The sequence below is a fragment of the Podarcis gaigeae genome, assembly GCF_964106915.1.
Source record: "Podarcis gaigeae genome assembly, chromosome: 6".
NCBI lineage: Eukaryota > Metazoa > Chordata > Lepidosauria > Squamata > Lacertidae > Podarcis > Podarcis gaigeae.
The window spans coordinates 73,315,597-73,339,448 of record NC_139682.1 but is presented as its reverse complement, the minus strand read 5'-3'; the positions used below and the strand labels follow the sequence as shown (position 1 = coordinate 73,339,448).

At 44.7% G+C, this 23,852-nt stretch overlaps 1 protein-coding gene across 1 annotated transcript in view; it reads left to right on the top strand.

The window, feature by feature from the left end:
* The first annotated feature begins 13,120 nt into the window (after positions 1 to 13,120).
* Positions 13,121 to 23,852, top strand: part of PLPPR4 (phospholipid phosphatase related 4) — a 32,490-nt gene continuing 21,758 nt past the window's right edge. Inside the window, exon 1 of the mRNA XM_083743337.1 lies at positions 13,121 to 13,915. Coding sequence (XP_083599463.1) covers positions 13,367 to 13,915 — 549 coding nt within the window. The 5' untranslated portion in view covers positions 13,121 to 13,366. The remainder of the gene's footprint in view (positions 13,916 to 23,852) is intronic.

Here is a 23,852-nt window from a genome sequence, read left to right as displayed (position 1 = left end):
AAGTGACTGATCAGGCTTTCGTTTTGGTTATATATATACGAATTGTGGATGCATAGACTTCTTCCTGAATAGATGATTAGTAGGAAGAAAAGGAATGGGTTTAAATCTGTTTTTAGTCTATTGTTATTTTAATTTTTGGAAACTCTTACATTAATATCATCACCTTTTCTTACTAATAATTTTATTGTTTTATATTTTTCGTAAAGTGCTTAGAGGGTTTTTTCAATCAAGTGGGGTATAAATTTTATAAAAAGAATAAATGGGTATAAATCCTCAAATTTAGGGGAATTTGAAACTGGATGATGGCAAGGAGAAGAGATTGTCTTGCATTTTCTCATGTCCTTTTTAAAGGACTACAGGGGTGCCCCAAATCATTTTGTGCTATGATTTAGGACAAGCATCTTAAAAGGATGATACATGCAGAGGAGTGCTTGCTTACTCAAAAGTAAGCCTCATGGAGTCCAATAGGACTGACTTACATGTAAGTGTAAATCAAATTCCCAATATTCTGCCTTTAGGGAGAGAGCTTGCATGCTGGCATACAATTCCCAACCTGGCTTGAGCCCAGACACTTGACCTTATAATTTATAAATTAAGGAAGAGATTGCTAGTATGAATCACACATTAGGAAACATTAGGAAAGCTAATGTTAACAGGCATGGGATGGTATAATCTAAAGCCGCAGTACTGAAAGCACAGGTAGTTGCAATGGAATTCAGTCACCCAGTCTTTATGTGTCATGTACTGTAGATAAAGGATGAGAACCCCATAACTTCAGTATGGCCAGTGGCAAGGGGTGAAGACAGATGTAGACCAACAACGACGGGAGCATCACAACTTTGCCACATTCGAAGCTGAATGTTGACTTTCCTATGCTATTCATATAGGATCTGTTCCACGACTGCATCATCTCTGGAAAAGTTCCTATGATTATGTCATGACTAAGGTCATGGATAGGTCAGTTGGTTAGACCATGGTGCTGATAACACCAAGGTTGCAGGTTTGATCCCTGTATGGACCAGCTGCATGTTCCTGCATTGCAGGGGGTTGGACTAGATGATCCTCAGGGTCCCTTCCAACTCTACAGTTCTATGATTCTATGATTTTATGATTTTATGATTCTATAAGGTCTTTGAGGGCAGAACCTGGAAAGTGCTGGAAGATTCTGGAAGCCTCTAGCAGGTTCACTTCTGATGCAAATATTGTTTTGACTACCCAAGGACAGATTTAGGTTTGATGAGGCCCCAAGCTACTGAAGCTGTCCTTTGTCAACAACAAATTGTCGCTGTTTTTTGTGTTGAATATATGCTATATGGTAATTTATGGACCTAATAGGTCCATACACAACACAAAACACTGTTGCTGTATGTAGGTTTTATTTTATTTGTTTTTTATCTTATATTTTGGAAATGTACATCCAGTTTGTTTGTTTTTTCATTTAATTTTTTTGGGGGGCCCCAAGAGAGTGGGGCCCTAAGCTATAGCTTGTTTAGCTTATACGTAAATCTGGCACTGGGAGGGACGCGGGTGGCGCTGTGGGTTAAACCACAGAGCCTAGGACTTGCCGATCAGAAAGTCGGCGGTTCGAATCCCCGTGACGGGGTGAGCTCCCGCTGCTCGGTCCCTGCTCCTGCCAACCTAGCAGTTCGAAAGCATGTCAAAGTGCAAGTAGACAATTAGGCACTGCTCCTGTGGGAAAGTAAACGGTGTTTCCATGTGCTGCTCTAGTTCGCCAAAAGAGGCTTAGTCATGCTGGCCACATGACCTGGAAACTGTATGCTGGCTCCCTCGGCCAATAAAGCGAGATGAGCGCCGCAACCCCAGAGTCGGCCACGACTGGACCTAATGGTCAGGGGTCCTTTTACCTGCAAGACACTGTCAGTCAGATTATTCTATCACAGCTGTTCTCTGAGTGTTTCTCTTGTGCCCAGCCATTGGCTGTTAAACTCTGATGTCTACCAGCTTTTTGGATGAATTATAGCTGAAGAGGTTTGAGCCGCCATCTTTCTCAATCAACGTGACCAGTGGATGAAAGAGATTTACAGCATGGGGAAACCAGAGTGCATGCATTCCCCCACTAACCCCACATTCCTCAAACTGGTAGAGGCTTGGTTTCACCGGTCAGAGAGTTTCTCTTTGGGAGCAAACACCACATGCAACAGTTGCTTTAAGACATTGACCTACATACTGCAGGGTCTACAAAGAGAGGACATGAGAGGACACCACTTGGTATACGAAATGAGAAATTAATGAATAGAATAGAGACAATTGCTTTGAGCTGTTGCAACTTGAAGGCACTTTTCAACTTTCTTGTACTCTCCGGAGACGTCTGTTGTATATGTGCGCGCGCACACGCACACGCACACACTGAACCTGCCCCACTGTGAAACTCCTTCTATTTTGTACAATTCTATCCTGTTCTCTTGAGGTCTACAGTGTGGACCAAAGCAGAGAATGTTTCTCCGACAGAAAGAAAACTTTAGAAAGTGGGGGGAAGTGAAGCTGCTAAAAGCTAATGTAAACGTTAATAATTAACAACTGTCTTCCCTCAATTCTATTCAAAAATTCCATTTTCACATATCGTTCACAGTTGTTTTCCCTTGGTCCCCACCCTTGCTAATATTTCTCAGATTTGCATTTTATTTTTTTGAACAAGCGGTTTGTGGGAACAACCAAAAGTACTTCCACACACACAATTTGAAATCAAAACAGTATCAAGATCGAACTGAAAAGTTTTTCAAAAGCTTTTTTTTTATTAAAAAAATATCCCTAAGTTTATATATTATGGATGTAAGCTGTTCCTGCATGGATAAGCACTTTGGTGAAGATCTGCAATAGAAGTGATTGTCCTGTGTCCAGCTGGGATCCAATTCACTTCGCAAGAGTAATATGCGCATTCTGGAGACGAGCTAAAACTGCCAAATTCAGCCCAAAGGCTGTTCTTACACAGCAGACTTTGACTCCCATAATGCAGCTGTCTCCTGGGAGGATTATCATATTAATGTGATAAACTCAGATCGTGCAGCGGCTGTCAATATTCCTAAGAACACATTTTGTCGAAAAGTGGAACTATTTCTTTTACTTAAAAACATGTCTGCATTCAAAAGAATATATTTTATTCAGCAGAAAATTCCAAAGCGGTGTGTAAGATCAATACAAAGCAATTCAGTAAAGCTACAATGAAACAGAACACAGTAGGCAAATACAGCAGGCAGAGAAGTTGCTAACACTGAGCATCAGCTACCAGAAAATTCTTCGGTGAATACATACTTTTTTTAGCAGATGGGGAAAGCTCAAAGTAGGTGCCACCATGGAAAAGGCCCTGCTACAGGTTTCCACAAGCTGGAATCTTGCAAGTTGTGGCACATGCAGGCAGGCCTCCTCCCAAAATCTTAGTGAATAGGCAAGTTCATATAGAAAGGAGTTGCTTCAGGTGACTAGGTCCCTCCCCCCTTTTTTCCTGCTTTATACACTGTGGCGTTTGCCCTCCTAGGTGTGTGACATCATACTGGGTTCATAAGGAAAGGGTTAACTAAGTGTAAAATGATTAACCAATAGGAACCCAAGGGGAGGAGTTAGCGTTAGAGTTGTTAAGAAGTCAGTCAGGAGTTAGAGAAGAGAGAGAGAGGATAAGTCTGTGGGTTGGGCTAGTCTGATGTGAGAGAGTGAGAGAATCTGTTAAGAGGAGTCAGTTAAACAGTTGAGATAATCAGTCAGAAGGTATTAAGAAGGTATAGGCCGGTAAAGAAACTAAAATTAAGAAACTGACAAGACTATTATCTGAGAAACCACAAACTTGTTAACGCATATAAAATAAACTTGTTTATTTGGTTTAATTTTAACAACTGTCTGGACTCAGTGTTTTACCCGAGAGTAACGGGTTGGTGGCAGCGGGGAAGCGAGGACAGTGGTGGCACAGGGATCAATAGACCGTCAAATGTCCGGGGACCCTGTGTGATCGCCACATACACTGACAGAAAAACCTTAAACTTGGCTAAGTAGCAAATTGACAACCAACACATTTCCAATTGTTTCTACTTCCTTCATTTCAAAGACCATTTTGGACATCCTTTCTGCCTTCATTATTTCTTTTGCTGTCTAAGAGCTTTGTAAGCCACAGGGAATTTTATTGGCAAGCGGGCAGGATCTTTCTAGCTGCATGGGTAGGCTGAAAGTTAATCTAAATATTGCCAATATCCCAGTGGCTATGCTGTGTTTTCTATAAACAGCACCCATTGCCCTCAATACCCTGACATCATCTCAGCAGCGGTCTTGGCTTACTCAGCCCACCTGAGATTTCAATTACTCCAATTAAGCAGGAGTGGACCAAGTATAATGAGACAACCTTCTTCTCTTGGATGCTGTTTTTTTTCCAATGTAAACCAATGTTCTAAGTACGTAAATAAATAAGAACTGTCTCTGGTGCATGAAACCCTTAAGGAGAATATAGTGTTATAAGGATTCCAAGAAGGAGAAAAATGGGGCAAAGAGCAGGGATGTGGACTATGTGAACCTCCAACCTCTGTGGGCCTGAAAAGGGGCAGATTGGGGCACACTAGAAGAAGGCTAGGACACGGGTGGCGCTGTGGGTTAAACCACAGAGCCTAGGACTTGCTGATCAGAAGGTTGGCGGTTCGAATCCCCGCAACGGGGTGAGCTCCCATTGCTCGGTCCCTGCACCTGCCTACCTAGCAGTTCGAAAGCACATCAAAGTGCAAGTAGATAAATAGGTACCACTCCGGCGGGAAGGTAAACGGCATTTCCGTGAGCTGCTCTGGTTCGCCAGAAGCGGCTTAGTCCTGTTGGCCACATGACCCGGAAGCTATACGCCGGCTCCCTTGGCCAATAAAGCAAGATGAGCGCCGCAGCCCCAGAGTCGGTCACAACTGGACCTAATGTTCAGGGGTCCCTTTATCTTAGGAGAAGGCTTGGATCTGAAGGAGCCAACACTTTTCCAGTTCTCAAACTAGGAAGGTGACTATGCCAGTCTTTGAGCTCCATAGTTTATGTCTCACCCATAGCTTCCACACACCAAAATATCACCAGAGCTCGACAGGGCAGTTTGTCCACCTTTAGTTTTCTCCCTTCTTGTCCCTAAAATTTAGGACTGCAGCCTAAGGAAATGTATGTGAAACACCTTTTATGTAGAGTATAAAAATGCTAAGGAATATTATCATATGAAAATGGCACTGTTCTTTCTTTGCAGGCTGCTTCTGTGAATTGCCAAAAAAGGAGAGGGTAGTATCTCATGACAGCTACAAATGCAAATATATACATAACAGATAAGCACACACAGATGCACTGCCTTTATGGCAACATTTTCATTAACTTCAATGGCAGCTTGAAAGGAGGCTTCCGGTTTCGGCCTATTATATTATTCTCCCCCAAAATAACACAGCTCACCATGGAAACAATTGCTCATGGTGAAGTCAGCTTCCTTCAGGATCCTGCCAGGAATAATACAGGATGCCTTTGTGAGTGCACAACTCAATGTGTGAGTCATTTTCTCAACTGTAATAATGCTTAGGCTGCAACCTAGAGATCTTTCAATGGGCAAGCCAAGGTAGCAGACGCCTCTTGGCGGTTCTGGACAACACATTAAAAGTCAAAGACTGGCAGGTCCAATGCAAAGGTACCTGCCAAGATGCAAGTAGGGCTGCCAAGTTTTAATCTACAGATTCACACCAATTCAAAATATTTCATTCATCATTTCCCCTTCTATCCATTCATCGGTTTCTTTCATGCATCGTCACCCTGCTTTTTGTGGTTCTCCAAGCATCAGGAATACACAGAGAAAATCCATCGAATACATTTAGGCTGAGATCCTATACACACCTGCTTATGGGTGAACACCACTTTAGTTCTGGATAGACATGTGTAGGACCGTGTTGTGAAGGTGAAACTAAAATCAACCATAAACTATCAAGGAAGAAATGTTAGTTTTGGTAAAGCCTCCCAAGTCATTAAAAAACTACACACACAAACCCAAAAAATGTCTTTACCTCTTTCTAAAAAGATAGAAATAAACTGGGCAGGTGAAAACTCATCGGCAGTGAATTTTTCAGCAGAGATGCAACAGCTTTTGCATCCATTTTAACCCAACAGGGAATTCAAAGAATGCAGAAGTCATGAAGGAAGCAAAAGTTATTTTAATAAGACTGGGAAAAAGTTATGAAGAGGGTCAATTGTCGCTAACTTTTTGCCTAATGCAATTCAGAGGTTCCTATTTTGATAAGTTGATGATATGTGGAGAGAGAAAATTGATCTTTTATGGAGGTTTTGCCTGTTTGTTCATTTTGTTGGTAAAATGTTTGGTCAGCATGATCAGAGGTAAATCGGGGAATCAACACTATTATAGTCCAGCCCCATGCATTAAAAATAAGCCCTATAGAATTCAATGAGCATTACATTTATATGCACCCTTAGGCCACAATCCAAATTCCCCCCTCCTCCTGCAGGGCTGTGAAGCAGTGGGGCCACCACACAAGCAGCCCTGATGCTCATAGCAGCCACCATGGAAGGTGGGGAGGCAGGCTGGTTTAGCAGTTGGCTCCCAATCAGTCTCAATGCATTGGATCTTGGGCTGGCTCAGCCCCACTTCCTTCTCACTCTTGGAACACCATATTTCAGGGCTTTCCATTGGCCCAGGAGGCTGGCTTCCTGACTATTCACACATTCAGCAGCCAGCAGCTGACTCCTTGAGACAGACAGCTGAAGGGAGGGACATATTTGCCTAATCCAAACTCCCCCCAGCTCCACCTAAGGGGAGGACATTGGATTGCTATGCCCATATGATGTAAGCTTTTATGGAATCCACCTCATCAGATGAATCTCTCTCTTCTCTCTCACAAACACACATACATGTTGCGTGTTGGGGGTGGTAGAATGGAGGCAAGGGAGTTTTAAATGCATAAAGAACAATGACAAAAGCAAAATAATTCAGTGACAATATATGGGACCATTAAGATACATGTATATATGTTTGTAAGCTGAACATAACGTCCAGTTATTTATTTGGACATATAGAGATTACTGGAAAAACTAATGATATGCAAACAAAAAGGGACGCAGGTGGCGCTGTGGTCTAAACCACAGAGCCTAGGGCTTGCCGATCAGAAGGTTGGCAGTTCGAATCCCCGTGACGGGGTGAGCTCCTGTTGTTTGGTCCCAGCTCTTGCCAACCTATCAGTTCGAAAGCACGTCAAAGTGCAAGTAGATAAATAGGTACTGCTCCAACGGCGTTTCCGTGCGCTGCTCTGGTTTGCCAGAAGCGGCTTAGTCATGCTGGCCACATGACCCAGAAAAACTGTCTGTGGACAAACGTCAGCTCCCTCGGCCAGTAAAGCAAGATGAGTGTGCAACCCCAGAGTTGTCCGCTACTGTACCTAATAGTCAGGGGTACCTTTACCTTTATGCAAACAAAATTCATCACATTATCCCTGCTGTCATCTCTGGAGGTGTATTTGCAACTGTTAGCAGAAATTATCTGTGGTTCTGTGCGTTCTCATTCTCTCTTCTTTTGCAAAAATCTTTCCTTATATGGCCTGTCTTCCCACTCACTTTCTTCCTTTGCTACAGCTGCATCTATGGGATGCTTCTTGCATGACGTTGCTACTTGGGTGTCAGTAGCCTAGTACAAGCAGGGGGAGGGGACCTCAGCCCTCTAAGGCAAATGTGGCCCTTGAGGCCTCTGCAGACGGCCCTCAAGACTCTGCCTGGGCCACATCCCCGCACTGGCCCTGCTTTGCATCCTCCTCTAGTGAGTTTACCTGGCTGGAATGTGTCCTTGGATGGTGACCACACGCCTTGCTTGCCTAGATGGAGGATGACATTTTTCTGGCCACACCCACTTTTGCTACACCCACCAATGATATGAAGCCCCTGGAAGGTTGCAATCGATCCCTCTTGGGCCTGAAAAAGGTTTCCCACCTCTGCCAGAGTAGGGTGGTTTCATCAGATATGAAGGGCACATGAGAAAACAGTACAGGAAACATAAAAATTGTTTTAAAGAGAAAATTTAAAAATATGTTGCAATCAGGAGTTGTTTTTTAATTGCAGTGTAAATGTTTTACATTTTTCAATTATAGTTTTAAAGAGAGAGAGAGGGAAGCCTGGCTTAAAGGAAATCTGAATTTAATACAAACTTGTTCAATCCCACACACAATTTCAAAGACTGAGTTGAAGGTTGCTTCATGAGAAAAAATCTCATGCCTCTGTGGAAAATATCTGATATTTGAGCTTAAGCATTTAAAATTTCACAGGAAATTTTGCAATATGCTAATAGCTGTAGGCTTCATACAGAACCAAGAGATCATTACAGATGTAGGAATCCCAGAAATCCTTTTTTTTTCACCGTGGTCATCCACCGAGTCACTGTGGTTGTTCTTTGAGGTCCTTCAGTTACCCGAGTTCTATAATGTTTTTAGTTCTTAAATTATGAATGTTTATGACTCTACAAATCAAACACCATGCACATTCACTTTCCATCTCCTTGTTGGAAAGTTGATAAGCCTTCAAGGAAATGGTCTTGCTTAGTATCCTTGCATGTGTACCAAGTGCTAAATAAAAATCTGCCTCTTATCTCTAAGCAGGTATCATTATCCAGAGGAAAGGGCACATAAGGATGGCATAGCTAAAAGTTTTGGATTATGCTTCTAAATTGCATATGTTTAGGCTCTGTTTAGATGCAAACAAATATGGTAATTCTTACAGCAACCATTTAGTATGAATGCTGATTCAAGAAATATGTGAATTTCAAAATAGGAAACTTGATATAAGTTAGTGATTAAAATATTCATTCCCCCCCCCCTTCCATGGGTTTTTTAGATGGTTTGGTTCTTAAGAGTGAACGTTGGTGGTTATCTTTCCTCCTCCTCGCCCTTCTCCTCCTCCTCCACTTCTCAGTTTAATCTTGAACTATATCTAAGAAAAAGCCTTGACCCTGCCTTCCCACTGATACCTCTTTGCCCCATCCCTACTGAAATCTAAGCTGGTACCTTGATTTTCAACCAGTACAATAATCAGTCATCAATACATGCCATTCTTATTTTACACTGCTTTCTTGAGGATTGCTATAACATTTAAATGCTGCTTCTGAGCACGCACAGAATCCCATTTCTTCAATAAAAGGGTCCCCTGACCATTAGGTCCAGTTGTGGCTGACTCTGGGGTTACAGCGCTCATCCCGCTTTATTGGCCGAGGGAGCTGGTGTACATCTTCCGGGTCATGTGGCCAGCATGACTAAGCCGCTTCTGGCCAACCAGAGCAGCGCACGGAAACGCTGTTTGCCTTCCCACAGGAGCGGTACCTATTTATCTACTTGCACTTTGATGTTCTTTCTAACTGCTAGGTTGGCAGGAGCAGGGACCAAGCAACGGGAGCTCACTCCATCACGGGGATACAAACCGCTGACCTTCTGATCGGCAAGTCCTAGGGTCTGTGGTTTAACCCACAGCGCCACCCGCGTCCCGATTTCTTCAGTAACCTTAGACAATTTCATCCATCTGGTATTAGGGTGCTGCATGTCTCCTGAGCTCAGCCTCTCCCTTTTAACCATTATTCTAGGAATAGTAAAACATAGTCATAGAATCGTAGAGTTGTCCAACTCGTCTAGCCCAACCCCCTACAATGCAGGAACATGTAGCTGTTGGGCTATTTCACGTATCACACAGAAGCCAAGCAAGTTTCACCACCAAGTGCATACTCAAAAGGAAGCCCGGGTTCATACATTCAGGGACCCCCTTTGCTGTGTTGGCTTCTGATATGTTATCGGGCCCAAATTGAGGTGTTGACTTCTAACATATGAAGCCCTGAATGACATTGGACCCAGATACTTTTAAAAAAAGGGCTTTCTATAAAAACCTTCAGGAGATGCCCTTCTGGGTTTATACCCATATGTGACCCGGGAAAGAGCCTTTTCTGTAGTGGTGCCCCGGCTATGGAGCTCCCTCCTGTAAATCTGATAGATGCCATCACCGGCTATGTTTTGACTTTATTTATTGAATTTATATACCGCCCTATGTCCGGAAGTCCCAGGGCGGTTCACAGAATAATTAAACCTATTTCTGTCCTCCAGGCTTTTATCGGGAGTCAGTCTTGTAAGAGGTGAAGACGGTTGCTCTAGCATTGCCAGGGGTGGATGCCATGCTGAGTCATACGTTGTCTGCTATGAAACTGCTGTTTCACTGATTGTGATACTTCAAATATGACAGGCCTATAAGAACTGCTGCTGCGGCTACCACCCAGGAGGACTCCCCTGCTCAGCGCCTGAGGGCCCCAGTCCTGCCACTCAACACCTGGCCCAGGGCGGGGCTTGACAGGCTCTATAAAGGACTGCTGCTGCTGCTGCTGCTGCTGGACAGAGAGGGCTCCGTTTGGTTTGGCTTTTGTTTAAATTGCTGCTATTTTTTACCTATGTCATTTAAAACTGATATTAATGCTGTATTCTTAGTTTTAGATTTTGATTTATGTGGAAATTGTTTCCCATTTGGTTGTGTATTTTTTGGATGTGGTTTATTTATTGTTTATGACTTTTTAAATTCTGTATATCTTGTTATGCTATAAGCCGCCTTGATCATCGTTTTTTAACTCTGGAAAGGCAGCATACAAATAAAAAATGATGATGACGATGATGATTATACATTTATGTATATAGAAGTGAGGTGTATGGAATTAGGGGAGGGATTGTACCTCTGGTGGCAGACAAGTCATGCTCCTTCTGGGGTGGTTTGTCCACCTTTGGTCCCCACCCTGAACTCAGCTTTCATCTGTGGCTCCTAGAAGCTGTCAGCATGAGACAGCAGACACACCCTTAGAATGGCTTCGACTGGTCGGCTAAACCAGGTGAGGGTAGCCAATGGGTCTCAAGTCCTCTTCGAGTTAGGGACTTCCCCTGCAGGCAAAGACAGGCTCTGGCAGGTTGAGGGATGAGACCAATAGTAGGTCCAACAGTTAAGAAAGCAGTTGTAGAGGGAAGTGAAGGGCAGATGGGGCTCATCAACCTGGCAAGGTAGCCCATCTAGGAGAAGGAAACCTCTGATCCTAAATCACGGCTGTCTTGTGGGACATCTTTGGGAGAAGAAAAGGCTAAGGAGTAAACCCTATACAAATCCAGAGTGGAGTCCCTAAGATGGTTGGATGGAGCCTTGCTGGATGCCTCCTTCTGTCAACTCTTGCAGCCAAGTTGGTGCCAAACGTATTGATCTGATTTCCTTTGGACCACATCATTGAGGCTGAGAAGGGGGTCTTGTTGTCTGGGCAGCCCAGGATCACCCTAAGCACTGCCCAGGCTTGTGTCCCAATCCTAAGGACATTAGCAGGATTTCAAAGGTGGAATCAACGTCCAGGGGGAATTTCCAAAAGGTGACCTGGATCTTCGGCAAGTCAACCAATAAATCGCCTTTTTGGGCATTTTTGTAAAAGAAGCTCAACAAAATCGGGGTCTTACTAAAATCAGCTCAACAACTTTCAGGGTGTCCTTTTTTAAATATGGTAACCCTACACCTTTCCCAAAAAACCTGAAGCTTTTCTGCTAGGAATGACGGGTAAAGAAATTAAAAAAGATAAGGTACTATTCCTATATGCCACAACAGCTGCAAGAATCATGTTAGCACAAAATTGGAAAACAGAGGCTATACCTAATATAAGTGATTGGCAGGTTAAACTGACAAATTATGCCAAGCTCGCGAGAATAATGGGAAGAATAAGAGATCAAGATGAACAGAAACTTCAAGACAATTGGGTTAGATATTGGACGTATATTGGAATCAAAGTATAAAAGACACTGGCGGGACTGGAATAACTCTAATAGTAAGGGGTTACTATCTAAAAGAGATAAAATACGTGCCTATAGAGTTTATTTGATACTTACCAAAGGAGTGGAGGGAAGTCCAAGGCTCGGCAGAGCCTAAAATATTTATATTTACAACTTATGGAGTGGATATATTATGTATAACTTTAATGTTGGATTTTGTATACGTCTATTTGTATATATGTATAATATCAATAAAAATTTATTTGCAAAAAAAAAAATAATGAAATATGGTAACCCTACAATCCTGATAGTTTCCCCCTACCCCTGAGCATGGAACTTACTCTTTAAGAGGATTATACAAATTCTGGAAGGATAAGGCTAGCAGTGGCTAGCAGCCTCAATGGTTATGTTCTCCCTCTACTACAGGAGACAATATTTTTTCTGAATAACAGTTGTTGGGGAATCACAAATAGGGAAAGCGTTGCTACTGCCCTTGGCTCCTGCTTGCAAGCTTCCCACAGCCATCTGGTCTGTCACTGTGAGAACTAGCAGTGCTGGAGCACAAGCTTGGTAGGTTACAGATTGAGCCTCATATTATGATAGAATTGTAGAGTCGGAAGAGACCACAGGAATCATCTAGTCCAAAAAGGCAATGCCTTTTGCCCAATGGGGGGCTCACACCCACAACCCTGATACTAAGAGTCTCAGGCTCTTTCGGCTGAGCTGTTAGGAGGGGCCTCAGTGCACAAAAAGCAAAACCAATTCTCACATTATACAGCAAATATATAAAAAAATACAGAAATACAGGCATCATTGCTCTGATACAGCAAAAAGATGCTTAAGGGCTACTCCATTATTCTTGGCCCCATTTCTAAATCTGTGCAGAAACAGCCATATTTATTGTTGTTGTTGTTGTTGTTAGTATTATTACATGGGTGTAGCCAATGGGGGAAGGGGCAGCTGCCCCCCAATCAATAAAGATCAATACAAATCTGAAGTTCTGCCCCAACAAAAGCCTGCCCCCTTCAACAAAAATCCTGGCTACGCCCATGTATTTACGCCCCGCCCATCCGGCAATCCAAGGTGTCCAGGTGTCCAGCAGCACCTGAGCCAGGTGAGCTCCCGTCTGGCCTCTCCAACTGGACATCCTCGTGTACTCCTGGACCCCGATCTAGCAGGGCCCTTCCCCACATCCTCCCGGATGGCGCGTTCCGCGTCTCCCGAACGCGTGTGGGCGCCTGTGCGCGCGCGCCGGAGCGGCCACGTGTTCCGTCCGAAGCGTCCCATAGGAGGCGCCCGCCCGCCCACGCCGCGAACGTGTGAAGGGGGCCTTCTTTCGCTCGCTCGCTCGCTCGCTCGCGCGTCCACCCACCCACCCTCCCCGGGCGACCTACATTCTCGCGCAGCTGCCTTCAACCCCCGACGCCACCCCACCCTGCCGTCGCCGAGGAGGATGATGATGCTGCGTCGGGGCTCGGCGGCGAAGAGGTTAAGGCGGCCGCCTCCCTGTGCCCGCGCCCCTCCTTCCTCCTCCTCTTCCCGCTCCACCACCATGTAGGCAAGCGGGCCCCCTTCCCCTTTTCGCATGGAGCAGCTTCCTTGACGTCAGACCTATGAATATTGCACGAAGAAGCCGGCTGGCGAGAGCGACGGCTGGCGGCAGCGCTCGATGTAGGCAAGGCGGGCCCTTCGCCGGAGGGGAGTGCGCCGGGCACGAGGAGGCGCTGATCGCCGCCGCCGCTTTGGAGAAGGAGGCCGCCCGGCGCCTGCTGGCCGACAGGGGAGCCGGAGGACTAGCGGCAGGCCGGCCGGCCAGCGCCGGTGGGGGCTTTGCCGGTGGCGGTGGCGCCGACGGCCAAGCGGGCTTCTTGCTGCTGCTGCCGCCCCGAGAGGAAGAGGTCGTGGGCTGCGCGCTGCTCCCGCACCGGGAGGTGGCCCCGGGGGGATGTGACATCAGCGCCGCCGCCGCCAGGCAGTGGGGCAGGAGAGGGGGACGGCTGCCCGGCAGCGCCGCCGCCGCCGCCGCGGTCGCGCACTCGCTGCCGCCCGCTCCGGCTGCGCGTCTCCTGCCCGCGCCGTCCAGCATGTCTTCGAAAGAGAGGCAGAAAAGCAAAGTGGTCAAGGAGAGCGTCACGCTGTTGCCTTGTTTTTATTTCGTCGAGGTGAGTGGGGCAGACGATGGGGGGGGCGCCATCCTTTTTTGGGGGGGGTGATGGGGAGAGATGATGTAAGGGGCAGGATCTGTCACCTGCCCCACCTGGCACGCGCCAGAGTCCGCTTCCCAAAAGCAAAGAGCAGTTGTGCATTAGTGGCATGTGTGTGTGTGTGTGTAAGGTTGAGGTGGGTTGCCTGTCAACATTTAACATGTATGCTTTACATGGGTGGGGAAAGCCTGCTTGGCATTCCTGCCCAGAAACTGGGTCTCCTCCTGATCTCATCTCTAATCAAGGACTGGTGGGAGGGAAGAGAGGCAATGTATTTCCTTTCCCTTTAGATCACCTTAAAGAACTGTTTCCTGAAAAGCAAAAAGAAAAAGATCAGGATGATGCATCAGGAAGCAGCGGTCTGTAGGAGTGTAAACCTGGCTTGAAATTGGGGGAGGGGGCGAAAGACATACACACAGAGACTTCTTCCGCTGTTTGGAAGAAATCATTTCTTTAAGGATTGAAGGAGGGTTGCAAATGAAGGGGAGATCACTTCACGTGCTCAGGATCATTCCAATAGGAGAGCAAGGTTGGGGGGAGGAAGGGGGTTGTTCTACGTGTACATGTAGCGGGCACGCATTATTTAAGAAAATTAAAATGAGGGCACATTAAGATTGGGAACAAACGTTTTTTGATTGCTAAACAATTGGTGTTGCATTAATGTAGGCATGCACTTACATGGTGAATGTTCAGGTACATGGGAGGTGCTTGGATGCTTCCTGTTTCCATACGTGGTCCAAGGTGTGATGTGTGTGTTCGCAGAAGCAAAGCGGTTGTGTGAATGCATTTGCCTGTCACCCTTCCCCCACTGATGGCTTCAGAACTGTTATGGTTGTTCTGTATTGTACCTTGTTAGTGTTCCACAAGCACTCATTTTGGTTCTTTTCTGACAGTGTGATGTATAAGCACTTGTGAACTGCTTCTTTTGCAACTGGGGCACAAAAAGGGATTTCATATTGTACGTTTCGTTGATAGCTCAGGAAATGAGCAAGCATATCCTTGGAAGACCTGAGGATATGCCGAGGAAAGAAGTGTTGGACTGAGTCAGTCTGTGTTTGCTTCAGAGATGATTGACAAGACGACTCAGAAAAAGTTGTAGAAGTCAGCCACCTCCCACCATCACCTGGAGAAAAGAAGCTCATTCCATCCTATCTAGACTCCCTGTGATGGGCTCTGTGTTGACATAATAGGAAGTCTCTGGTCCAGGGTAGCCAATAGCTGCTTCACAAAGCCTAGCTGTTGTGTCTCATTTGCAATAATCAGATGTCATATAGCAAGGTTGGCCCGCCAAATATATTGTTGGACTCCAAATCCCATCGGCTCCAGCCAATATGGCCAAAGGTCAGGAATGATGGGACTTGTAGTCTAACAAATCTGAAGATCCACAGATGGTCCACCTTAGTCATATAGAGCGGTTAAGTTTTAGATATCTGGAATACAAGGACTGTAGAAATTATTACACTAAAGGTGTAAGGATACAGAGACACTGAAAACTGATGCAGGTAAATGGGTGTTTTTAAAATGTTCCTTGGGTGCATTGTTTTATTGATCACTCAGAAAAGCATTTATTATCTTGTTATGGGAAATTCCCTATATACTGAAGCATAAGTATATTCAGGGAAGAGTCTTCAAAGATTCCTCAAGTTCTGAAAGGGGAAGGAGGGAATGTGTGAGTTATCCCAAGTAAGAAAAGTTTTAAGTCTTTCCCTAAATGTCCTCCACTTCCTTATTCTCCATAAACAAGAAATAAAAATGGAGTCATTAGCATCTGTGCCAGAGTGCTCAGATGATATTAAATGAAGAAAGCAGAAGTTTGGGGTCCTTACTCCCCCCTGGGCACGTAGCAGAGTGGGAGGAGATAGGATAATGGATGGAATGTTCTTTGTAGGCCCTTTCTGACTCTTGCAAAGTTTGGCCTATATTGGGAGAGAGCATACTTTGAAAGGTATGGTCCCCCTGACACCGTAGGGTAGAGTAAGGGCTGAAGCTCAGTGGTAAAACATCTGCTTCGCATGCAAAAGTTCCCAGGTTCAGTTCCCAGCATCTTCAAGTAGGGCTGGGTATGTCCCCAATCTGAAACCCTCCAGAGCATCTACCAGTCAGTGTAGACAATGCTGAGCTAGCTGGACCAATCTAGCTGGACCAATAGTCCAACTTGGTATGAGTCTACTTCCTATATTTCTTTGAAAATGCTCCATTGTTGATAGGCACTCAAAGGATGAGATGCTTAATTTTTGAATTACTACATCACTGCTTCCACTTGGGCCTTCTTTCATCATCCATGGTCTTGGTTCAATCCAAAATGACAAAGTCAAGGGAGTCTAAGACTGGTTGGCTGCTTTGCCAAAGGAAAGTACTCAGAGGTTTCATATTAGTTTTGCTTGTTTTGCTTAGTTAGGTAAGTGTAGCTGTTTGCTGATTTCAGAACACAACACCCTCCGAAACAGGCTGTAGAGAGCTGAGCAACATTGATTAGAAGAATCTAATGCACATGTGGAGAATGGAACATTATTTATTTCATTGGAGCCACTTCGAGCCTGGCCTTTTCAAAATCAATCCCAAAGCAGGTTACAACAGGGAAAATTAATATTACATGCTCAACAATTAAAAAAAATTAAAAACACATCAAAAGCCATTACAAGAAATCAGAATCAACTCTACTGACCAATTTAGCCAAATGCTTGTGTGAATAAATGTCTCTTTAAAGCAGATGTGGTGGACCTTTGACCCTCCAGGTGTTGCTTGAACTAAAACTTCCATCATCACTGGCTGTTGGTCCTGCTTGTTGGGGCTGATGGGAGTTGTAGTTCAGCAACATCTGGAAGGTCAAAGGTCCCCCACCACTGCTTTCGAAGGTGCCCACAGGCTGTCAGCATTGGTGCCAACTGAGTCTTTGAATTGAGGGCATTCCATAATAAAGGTGGTGCGATTGAGAGCATCCTCTCACAGGTTTCTACATACCATTCATTGGCACATGTCACATTGTTAAGGGCACATATCACAATGTCTTAAAGTCTGGGCTGGTATATAAGGGAGTAACCGATCCAATGGGTATGTGGGCCCTATGCTATGGAGGGCTTTAAATGTCAGCCCAAGCACCTTTGAACTTGGCTCAGCAGCCGACTGGTAGCAAATGATGTCATTGCACTTCAAGCCCCCCACACGTGGCAGCAGGGGAATGGGAAGCATGATGATATCACGTTAATGCATTTTGTTTCTCTGTCCAGAGGAGGGGGGAGGGTATGTGGGCTGGCTCTCTCCCTCTTAAATCAGAGAGTATGTGGAGGCCGCCATCACTCCAGGAGAACCCACACAGAATCAGTCTAAAAATGGCTTTTACAAGTCATCACTTCATTTTGTCGCCCAGGGAATAGCTCTCAGAATTGTATACAGTACAGGGAAAACAACCATTAAGACTTCACTGCACTGAACAATGAAAGAAATAAAACACACTGCTGGCTGTTATTTCTCCAAAGCCAGCAGGAGAGGGCAAGGCAACCCACGGGTGTGGAGAGTGGGAGGGAAAGAAGAAAATGTAAACTTGCATGGTTTTAGGTAGCCACAGAGCATGAGGGCAACAGTGAAGAGCATGTAATAGAAAGATACTTGCATGCAGAGGAGAGAACACTTTCTCAGGTGGGGCGTTTGAGAAGGGGAATGTTACTCATTTTGGAATGTGGTGTGTTCAGTGAGGATTCTCATGTTTGGATGTCCATGGTCTGGATGGCTCCAGACACATATCGCCCTCAGAACTGCACTGAGGTGATTTACAGTTCATGAAGTGTACAGTCTACCAGGGTTCTCACTCATGTGGATGATCTTTGAGTGCATAGGCCTCCCTCACAATAGCACCAAATGTGAGGTAAGCAGAGGCCTACTTTACAAAGGACAGTCCTCTGTTTGATAGTGTCCTCTATTTGAGGGTTGTCCAGTCCAGGGTTGCCTTCACATTCAGGGTTGCATACATGTAAAGCACTATGATACCACTTTCAACAATGATGGCTTCCACCCAAAGAATTCTTGGGCCTCCGTAAATATGGCCTAAGACTGGTTTTAAAATGACCATAGAAAGAGAGAGCAAAAGCTTTGAAGATGCCCATCAACAAGTTTTCATCACTTGATCTGCAAACTAAGCAGGCAGACAAATCACCTCTGGTGTCTTCTCCACTACGGTTAGATGTGTCGCATTTCTGTTTCAGTTATAGTAAATATTACCGCATGAGAATCTTTGGTGTCCTCTTTTTGGATCAGGCACACTCTTGAGCCTAAGTCTGTTGCTACCACCCATCTTCACATTCTGTTTCTGAACATCCTGGCGGATGGGGTTTCCTGAGGACCTGCAGACAGAAAGGATTTAGCAAACCTGAGTTATACGTGAAGCCCCCCCCCCCCTTTTAAGGCAACTTTCAAAACTCATACATGAATATTGCATCAAACATAACACATTTAAACATCAGGCAAGGCTTTGTGGATTTGTCAGGGCAAACAAAGAACTGTAAGATTAATTTAGCAAAGCATAGCATCGTTTCAAGTGTGGGAAAAGGAGAGTGGCATTTTCTGCTTGTCTGCTGGGAATCTTTTTGTACAAAGAAGGCGTACATACAGGGATATGAGCCCCTGAGGTGGCTACCAGCTGGAGGAGAGCAAGGCCGAAGTTCTGTATGGTAAGCAGGGAAATTAGACTTCTTTTCTTAAAGGTCATTGATTATTTCTAGAAAGCAAAAGCAAGCCAATCGTCCAGCCTGCCAGAGGTTGTTAGCAGCCAGCGTCACAGCCGGGCAAGCACTAGAGGTGTTCACATGTGATTGTATTATCTGTGACCCTGTGTACACTGTACTTGAGCTGTGCAAAGCAACAGGTGTACACTCTTTCACGCAAACACAGTGTAGAACTGGTGCTGTTCCGGGTGCCAAATAATACCACGTTTGTAAGAAATCCATCTTTTAGTGTGGCAGCACCTATACATTGGAACTTTCTTCCTGTTGACAACCTCAGTGTTTAAACCTTAAATGGAGTTAGGCTTGTGTCCCAAAATCAGAGTCAGAGAATCCTTAACCTCCAACAGAAGAACCGGGCCTTCTGGCCCCAGGGTCAGAAAATTAGGTGCTCTGGCACCTAATGTGAGTTGCTTGGTGAAAGATCCAAATAGGATCTGAACTTCTTCTGAGGTTCTTATTTAGAGCAGAGCTGGGGAAACCCAAAGATCTACCTGGACCGATACTTTAAGATACTTACCCTCTGCTAATGTTACAGTGGTACCTCAGGTTAAGAACTTAATTCATTCTGGAGGTCCGTTCTTAACCTGAAACTGTTCTTAACCTGAGGTACCACTTTAGCTAATGGGGCCTTCCGCTGCTGCCACACAATTTCTGTTCTCATCCTGAAGCAAAGTTCTTAACCTGAGGTTCTATTTCTGGGTTAGCCGAGTCTGTAACCTGAAACGACTGTAACCCGAGGTACCACTGTATTTGTAGATCCTACAAGGTATACAGCACTTAAGTTGAATCCTGACTCCATTTAAGGCTTAAACACTGAGGTTGTCCTGGGGAAAGGGAAGTAGAATGTTAGGAGACTTGCCAGTGCAATTATCCAGTGTTGCCACCCACATGGTCTTGACAACAAGGCTCAAAGTAAATTCAAAGGGAAGGCAAAGATAAGGGGAGAGAAGTGTTCAGTTTATAACATGGACAAAGGATAGCATAAATTGTCTGGAAGACGCAACCCTTTGCCTCTGTGCGGCTCTTACAGTTGAGATGGTTTCAGAATTAATACAAAGGCAGACATGTTCGTGACATGAATTTAACTATGGATGGATTCAGCCCACCAGCTTTCACTCATGTTATAATATTCTGAAGCTGCTACGTTTGGAAGCCTGTTGGGAGCTCACTTTTATAAGTCTTTCAAAAATGCAACCAACCCAAGGACTACCTTATTTTATTTTATTTTAAAGCCCAAGAACATGTGACTGGCTGAAAACGTGGTGCTGGAATCAGTTTGCCAGTACTGGGGAAACTGATGCCTAGATATGCGAATATACCTTCTATTTCTTTAGTATAGCCATGAGTCAGTGGCTTTTTCATGGTATTCCCACTAACCTTGGGCGGGGGGGAATAGACACGCACACAACCACTTGCCAGGTTGCTTGGGAGAAATGCCTCTGGCCTTCTGCAGAGAATTTCATAGCTCTAGTGTGTCCTTGTTCCCAGAGGCAGCTAGCATATTGGCAGCCACTAGAGACAGGGACTCAAATATGTGGAACATATACATTTGGCCCCAATTCACTTTCAAACAAGATTTGAAAACCCATTTATTTCAAGCAGCCTTGAGCCGCGGTGTTGCGCTGACCATTTCAAACCATTTACATTGTTGCTGGTTTTAAAGAAATGTTGTTTTTTTCCTTAATTGCTTATGTTGATTTTATATGACAGTTGTCCTGGTGCATTGTGATGTCCACTACCGAGAAGAGCTGATGGCCCATATATCTGAGGATATGGACTAGAAACAAAAGCAAGTTCAGGATCGTGTACAAGGACTTTAGCGTAGGTACAGGATCATAGCTGGGAGTCGAGCAGCTGAAGTAGATAGAGAAAATTGTCCTGGATCTACTTGCACAGCTTTGTAATCTGGACTAGGTGGACTAGGTGGTCAAAATCAGAGATATGAAAAGCTGCATCTGGTCAGTCAAAGGCTCAGTACTATTTTCTGCAGCCATTGGCTTCTCGGGAACAGGATTTCAAGTTGCTAAGAGTAATCTTTTCAGATCCCCCTGGTAGACCAGGGGGTGGATCTCTCTTCTCAGGGCAATGAGAAGTTTTCATTTGCAGATCCTTCATTCATGGCCCTGGCAAGTATAAATGGCTCATGTGAGATATAAGTTGCTGCTGGATTCTCTCTGATGTTAGTCATTTTATTATATCGATTTTTGTTCTATTTATATTGCTTCTGTTACAAGGTTTGTAATGATGTATTTTTATGAATTGCCATATACCAACCACCCTGGGAGCCTTCAGGTTTAAGAGAGGGATATTAAGTAATAAATAGACAAATGTTGTGCTTAGTATGAAATAAGAGCATAAGAATAGCCTGCTGGATCAGACCACTGGCTCTTATTTATACAAGCGCAACATTTGATAGCCCTCTCCTCCATGAATTGGTCTAATCCTTTTTTAAAAAAATGCTGCTGTTTTAATTGTTTAGTTTTACTGAAATGAGATGCTTTCGCTTTTATGTCTTGTTTGCAAAGTTGCCTTGGGAAGGCTTTGCCCTGCATACAAACATACTGGTGACCTATATTACAGAGAGCCAGCCTTTATTTGACATGTCCAACTCTAATCTAAGGACAGATAATCCTAAAAAGGGCTAGCAGGGACCTTAAATTTGTCCATCAGCGTTTAGCAACTGAGGTCACCTGGTCACAATCTTCCCCCATTATGGTAGTTTGTACTGTGTTTTGTTTTGTTTTGTTTTTCAAATTATAGTAATTATTTATAAATTTTGGATTTATACTATCAAGCTCTCTCCCACTTCATCCATCCCTATGTTGAGATCATTTGCTCTTTCTGCCTCCGCAGCTGCACTTCTGCCTATGGTGCTAAACCAGCACTATGGTCCTTGTCCGTGGTGCTGAACTTGCTTTTGATTGCAGCCTAGGCTCATCTAGACTTCTTCTTGCCCTGCCTCTTTCCACTGGGATAACCCAATATTTACTGCTGAATTGGAGCAAACTTCTATCAGGTTTTCTGTCAATTGATGTTTGCTCCAATTCAACACTAAAGAGCGAATTTTCCCAGTGATGGGGAAAGCGGAAAACCACTCAGACCCGTGCTTTCTAGGCAAGGGACAAGTGAAAGCTGCCTGTTTCAGAGCACTGGACCTGTTATAATTAGTCATTAAATTTGTATATCCAGAGGTTAACAGAAGTTAGGCTATTCCTTTTACAAATTAGGGGCACAGCTGGGCCACCAGCCAAAAGTGATGGAAGGCAACTCTGCGCCACCTGAGCCTCAAGCAACCACAAAGGATCCAGGAATACCCCCAAGCTACATAACCACCACTTCAGAGGGAGGGTAACCACCTCAAGAGAAGGCAACCTCCCATCTGTCCAGTCTGGGGAACCACCCACTAATAATGCCTCAATCCTATCTGTATTGAGCTTCAGTTTATTGGCTCCCATCGAGTCTGTTACCGAGGCAAGACAACGGTCTAACACATCCACTGCCCCCCCCCCCCAGATGTAAAGTGAACTGTGGGAGGGAAATGATTTTCTGTATCCATTTCAATGGGGGTTTAGGCCCGGTTTTGGCACAGAAACTGCTTGGGTCACCCTATATAAGAGAGAGACATGGGAAACATAACCTTGTTAATTCTCCTCAACCTCTTAGTGGCTTTTGATGCCATTGACCATGGTATCCTTCTGGAGAGGCTGTCTGAGTTGGGGGTAGGTTTGTGGTGGCTCCTGTCCTCCTTGGATGGTCTCCCAGAGGGTGATGCTTGGGGAGTGTTTTTCAGCCCCATGGAGCCTTCAATGTGGAGTTCTTCAGAGTTCAATTTTATCCCCTATGCTATTTAACATCTACATGAAACCACTGAGCAGCGTTTGAAACTCCCATTGTTCTAGGTGCGTTTTGCGATGGGGAGTTTCATTAATGCGAGCAGTTTCTGAGCTGTGGGCACAGTGCTGAGCCCAAGATTTCAGTTTAAAACTGCCGCTGCTGGAAGAAAAGGAAGACCTTTTTCTGCCTCCTCACTTCCATCCACTTTCTGAAGACTGGAGAAGGGACCCTCATAAGAATATTAGGGGGGCAGGCAGGAGAAGTATGGCTTTGTTTTTTGCAGTCTTCAGATGAGGACTAAGTGAAAAACGAACATAAGATTTTTGCTGCAGTTCATTCATTTTCAGCTTTGTATTCTTGTTATAAAAAAGCGCACCTAAACACTCCATTGTGGCGCCCGTAACCTCAGTTTAATGTGCCACTCAGCTTCTAGATTTCATATCTCGGTTTCTAACACTGCCGCTGAGTGGGGTCACCCAGAGTTTTGAGTACGTTGTCAGCAGTATGCTGATGACACACAGTTCTGCTTCTCCTGCACACCAGTGTGGACCAATGAAATGTGCTCTCTGAAGGACATGAAGTAACTTTTCTGTGTACATTTTGCAGAAGGAAGACGATAGCTTGTGTGTGTAGCAATGGATTACAGTGGGCCTGCCACTTAAATGAGGGTTCAGGTCCATGTATCCACATGCAAAGGCAAAATTGCATTGTAAGGAACCCCCAGAGCTGCACACCCGCTTCATAACCATCCTGACCTGTCTGGAGCTGGGCTTGCTCTCTGCATTGCTTAGAGTTGGGAAGGAGGAATGATGTAACTGAGCAGAGTGGACATCATCAGGATTTGTAGTGAGAAACAGTTGGGCTAAGTGGGTTTAAGGTATTCTCCCATGTTGTGATCATAAAGTGGAAAAACATGTCACTCGTCAAAGAACAAGCTAAGCCAAATTGTGGTTGTCAGTACAATAGTATTTTAAACAAACTGGCCTGTCCAACCGTGTATTGTTTAAGAAGCTGCACTAGCACATTCTGCAATATATTCCTGGAGAATAAAAGCTGCATCGTCTGGAAAAAGTAGTAGCAGCATTTGGGAAACCCTCAGCCTCATGAAAATAGATTAACGTCTCACTTCACGAATTCCAAAGCTGAGTCATGGCAGCGAAAATAAATGTGTCTGGACTTATGCCCAACTCAGGCCATGCCCTGCCGCATCACTCTCTGTCTTGCAAATTGAGCATCCAAGCCAGCTTCATTAAATTTACTGAGAAGTTTCCAATGAAATCAATGGGGAGTGAAGTACACCTAGCCTTGTGCAGGAATGTGGCCATTGATTTTATACCCTTGGC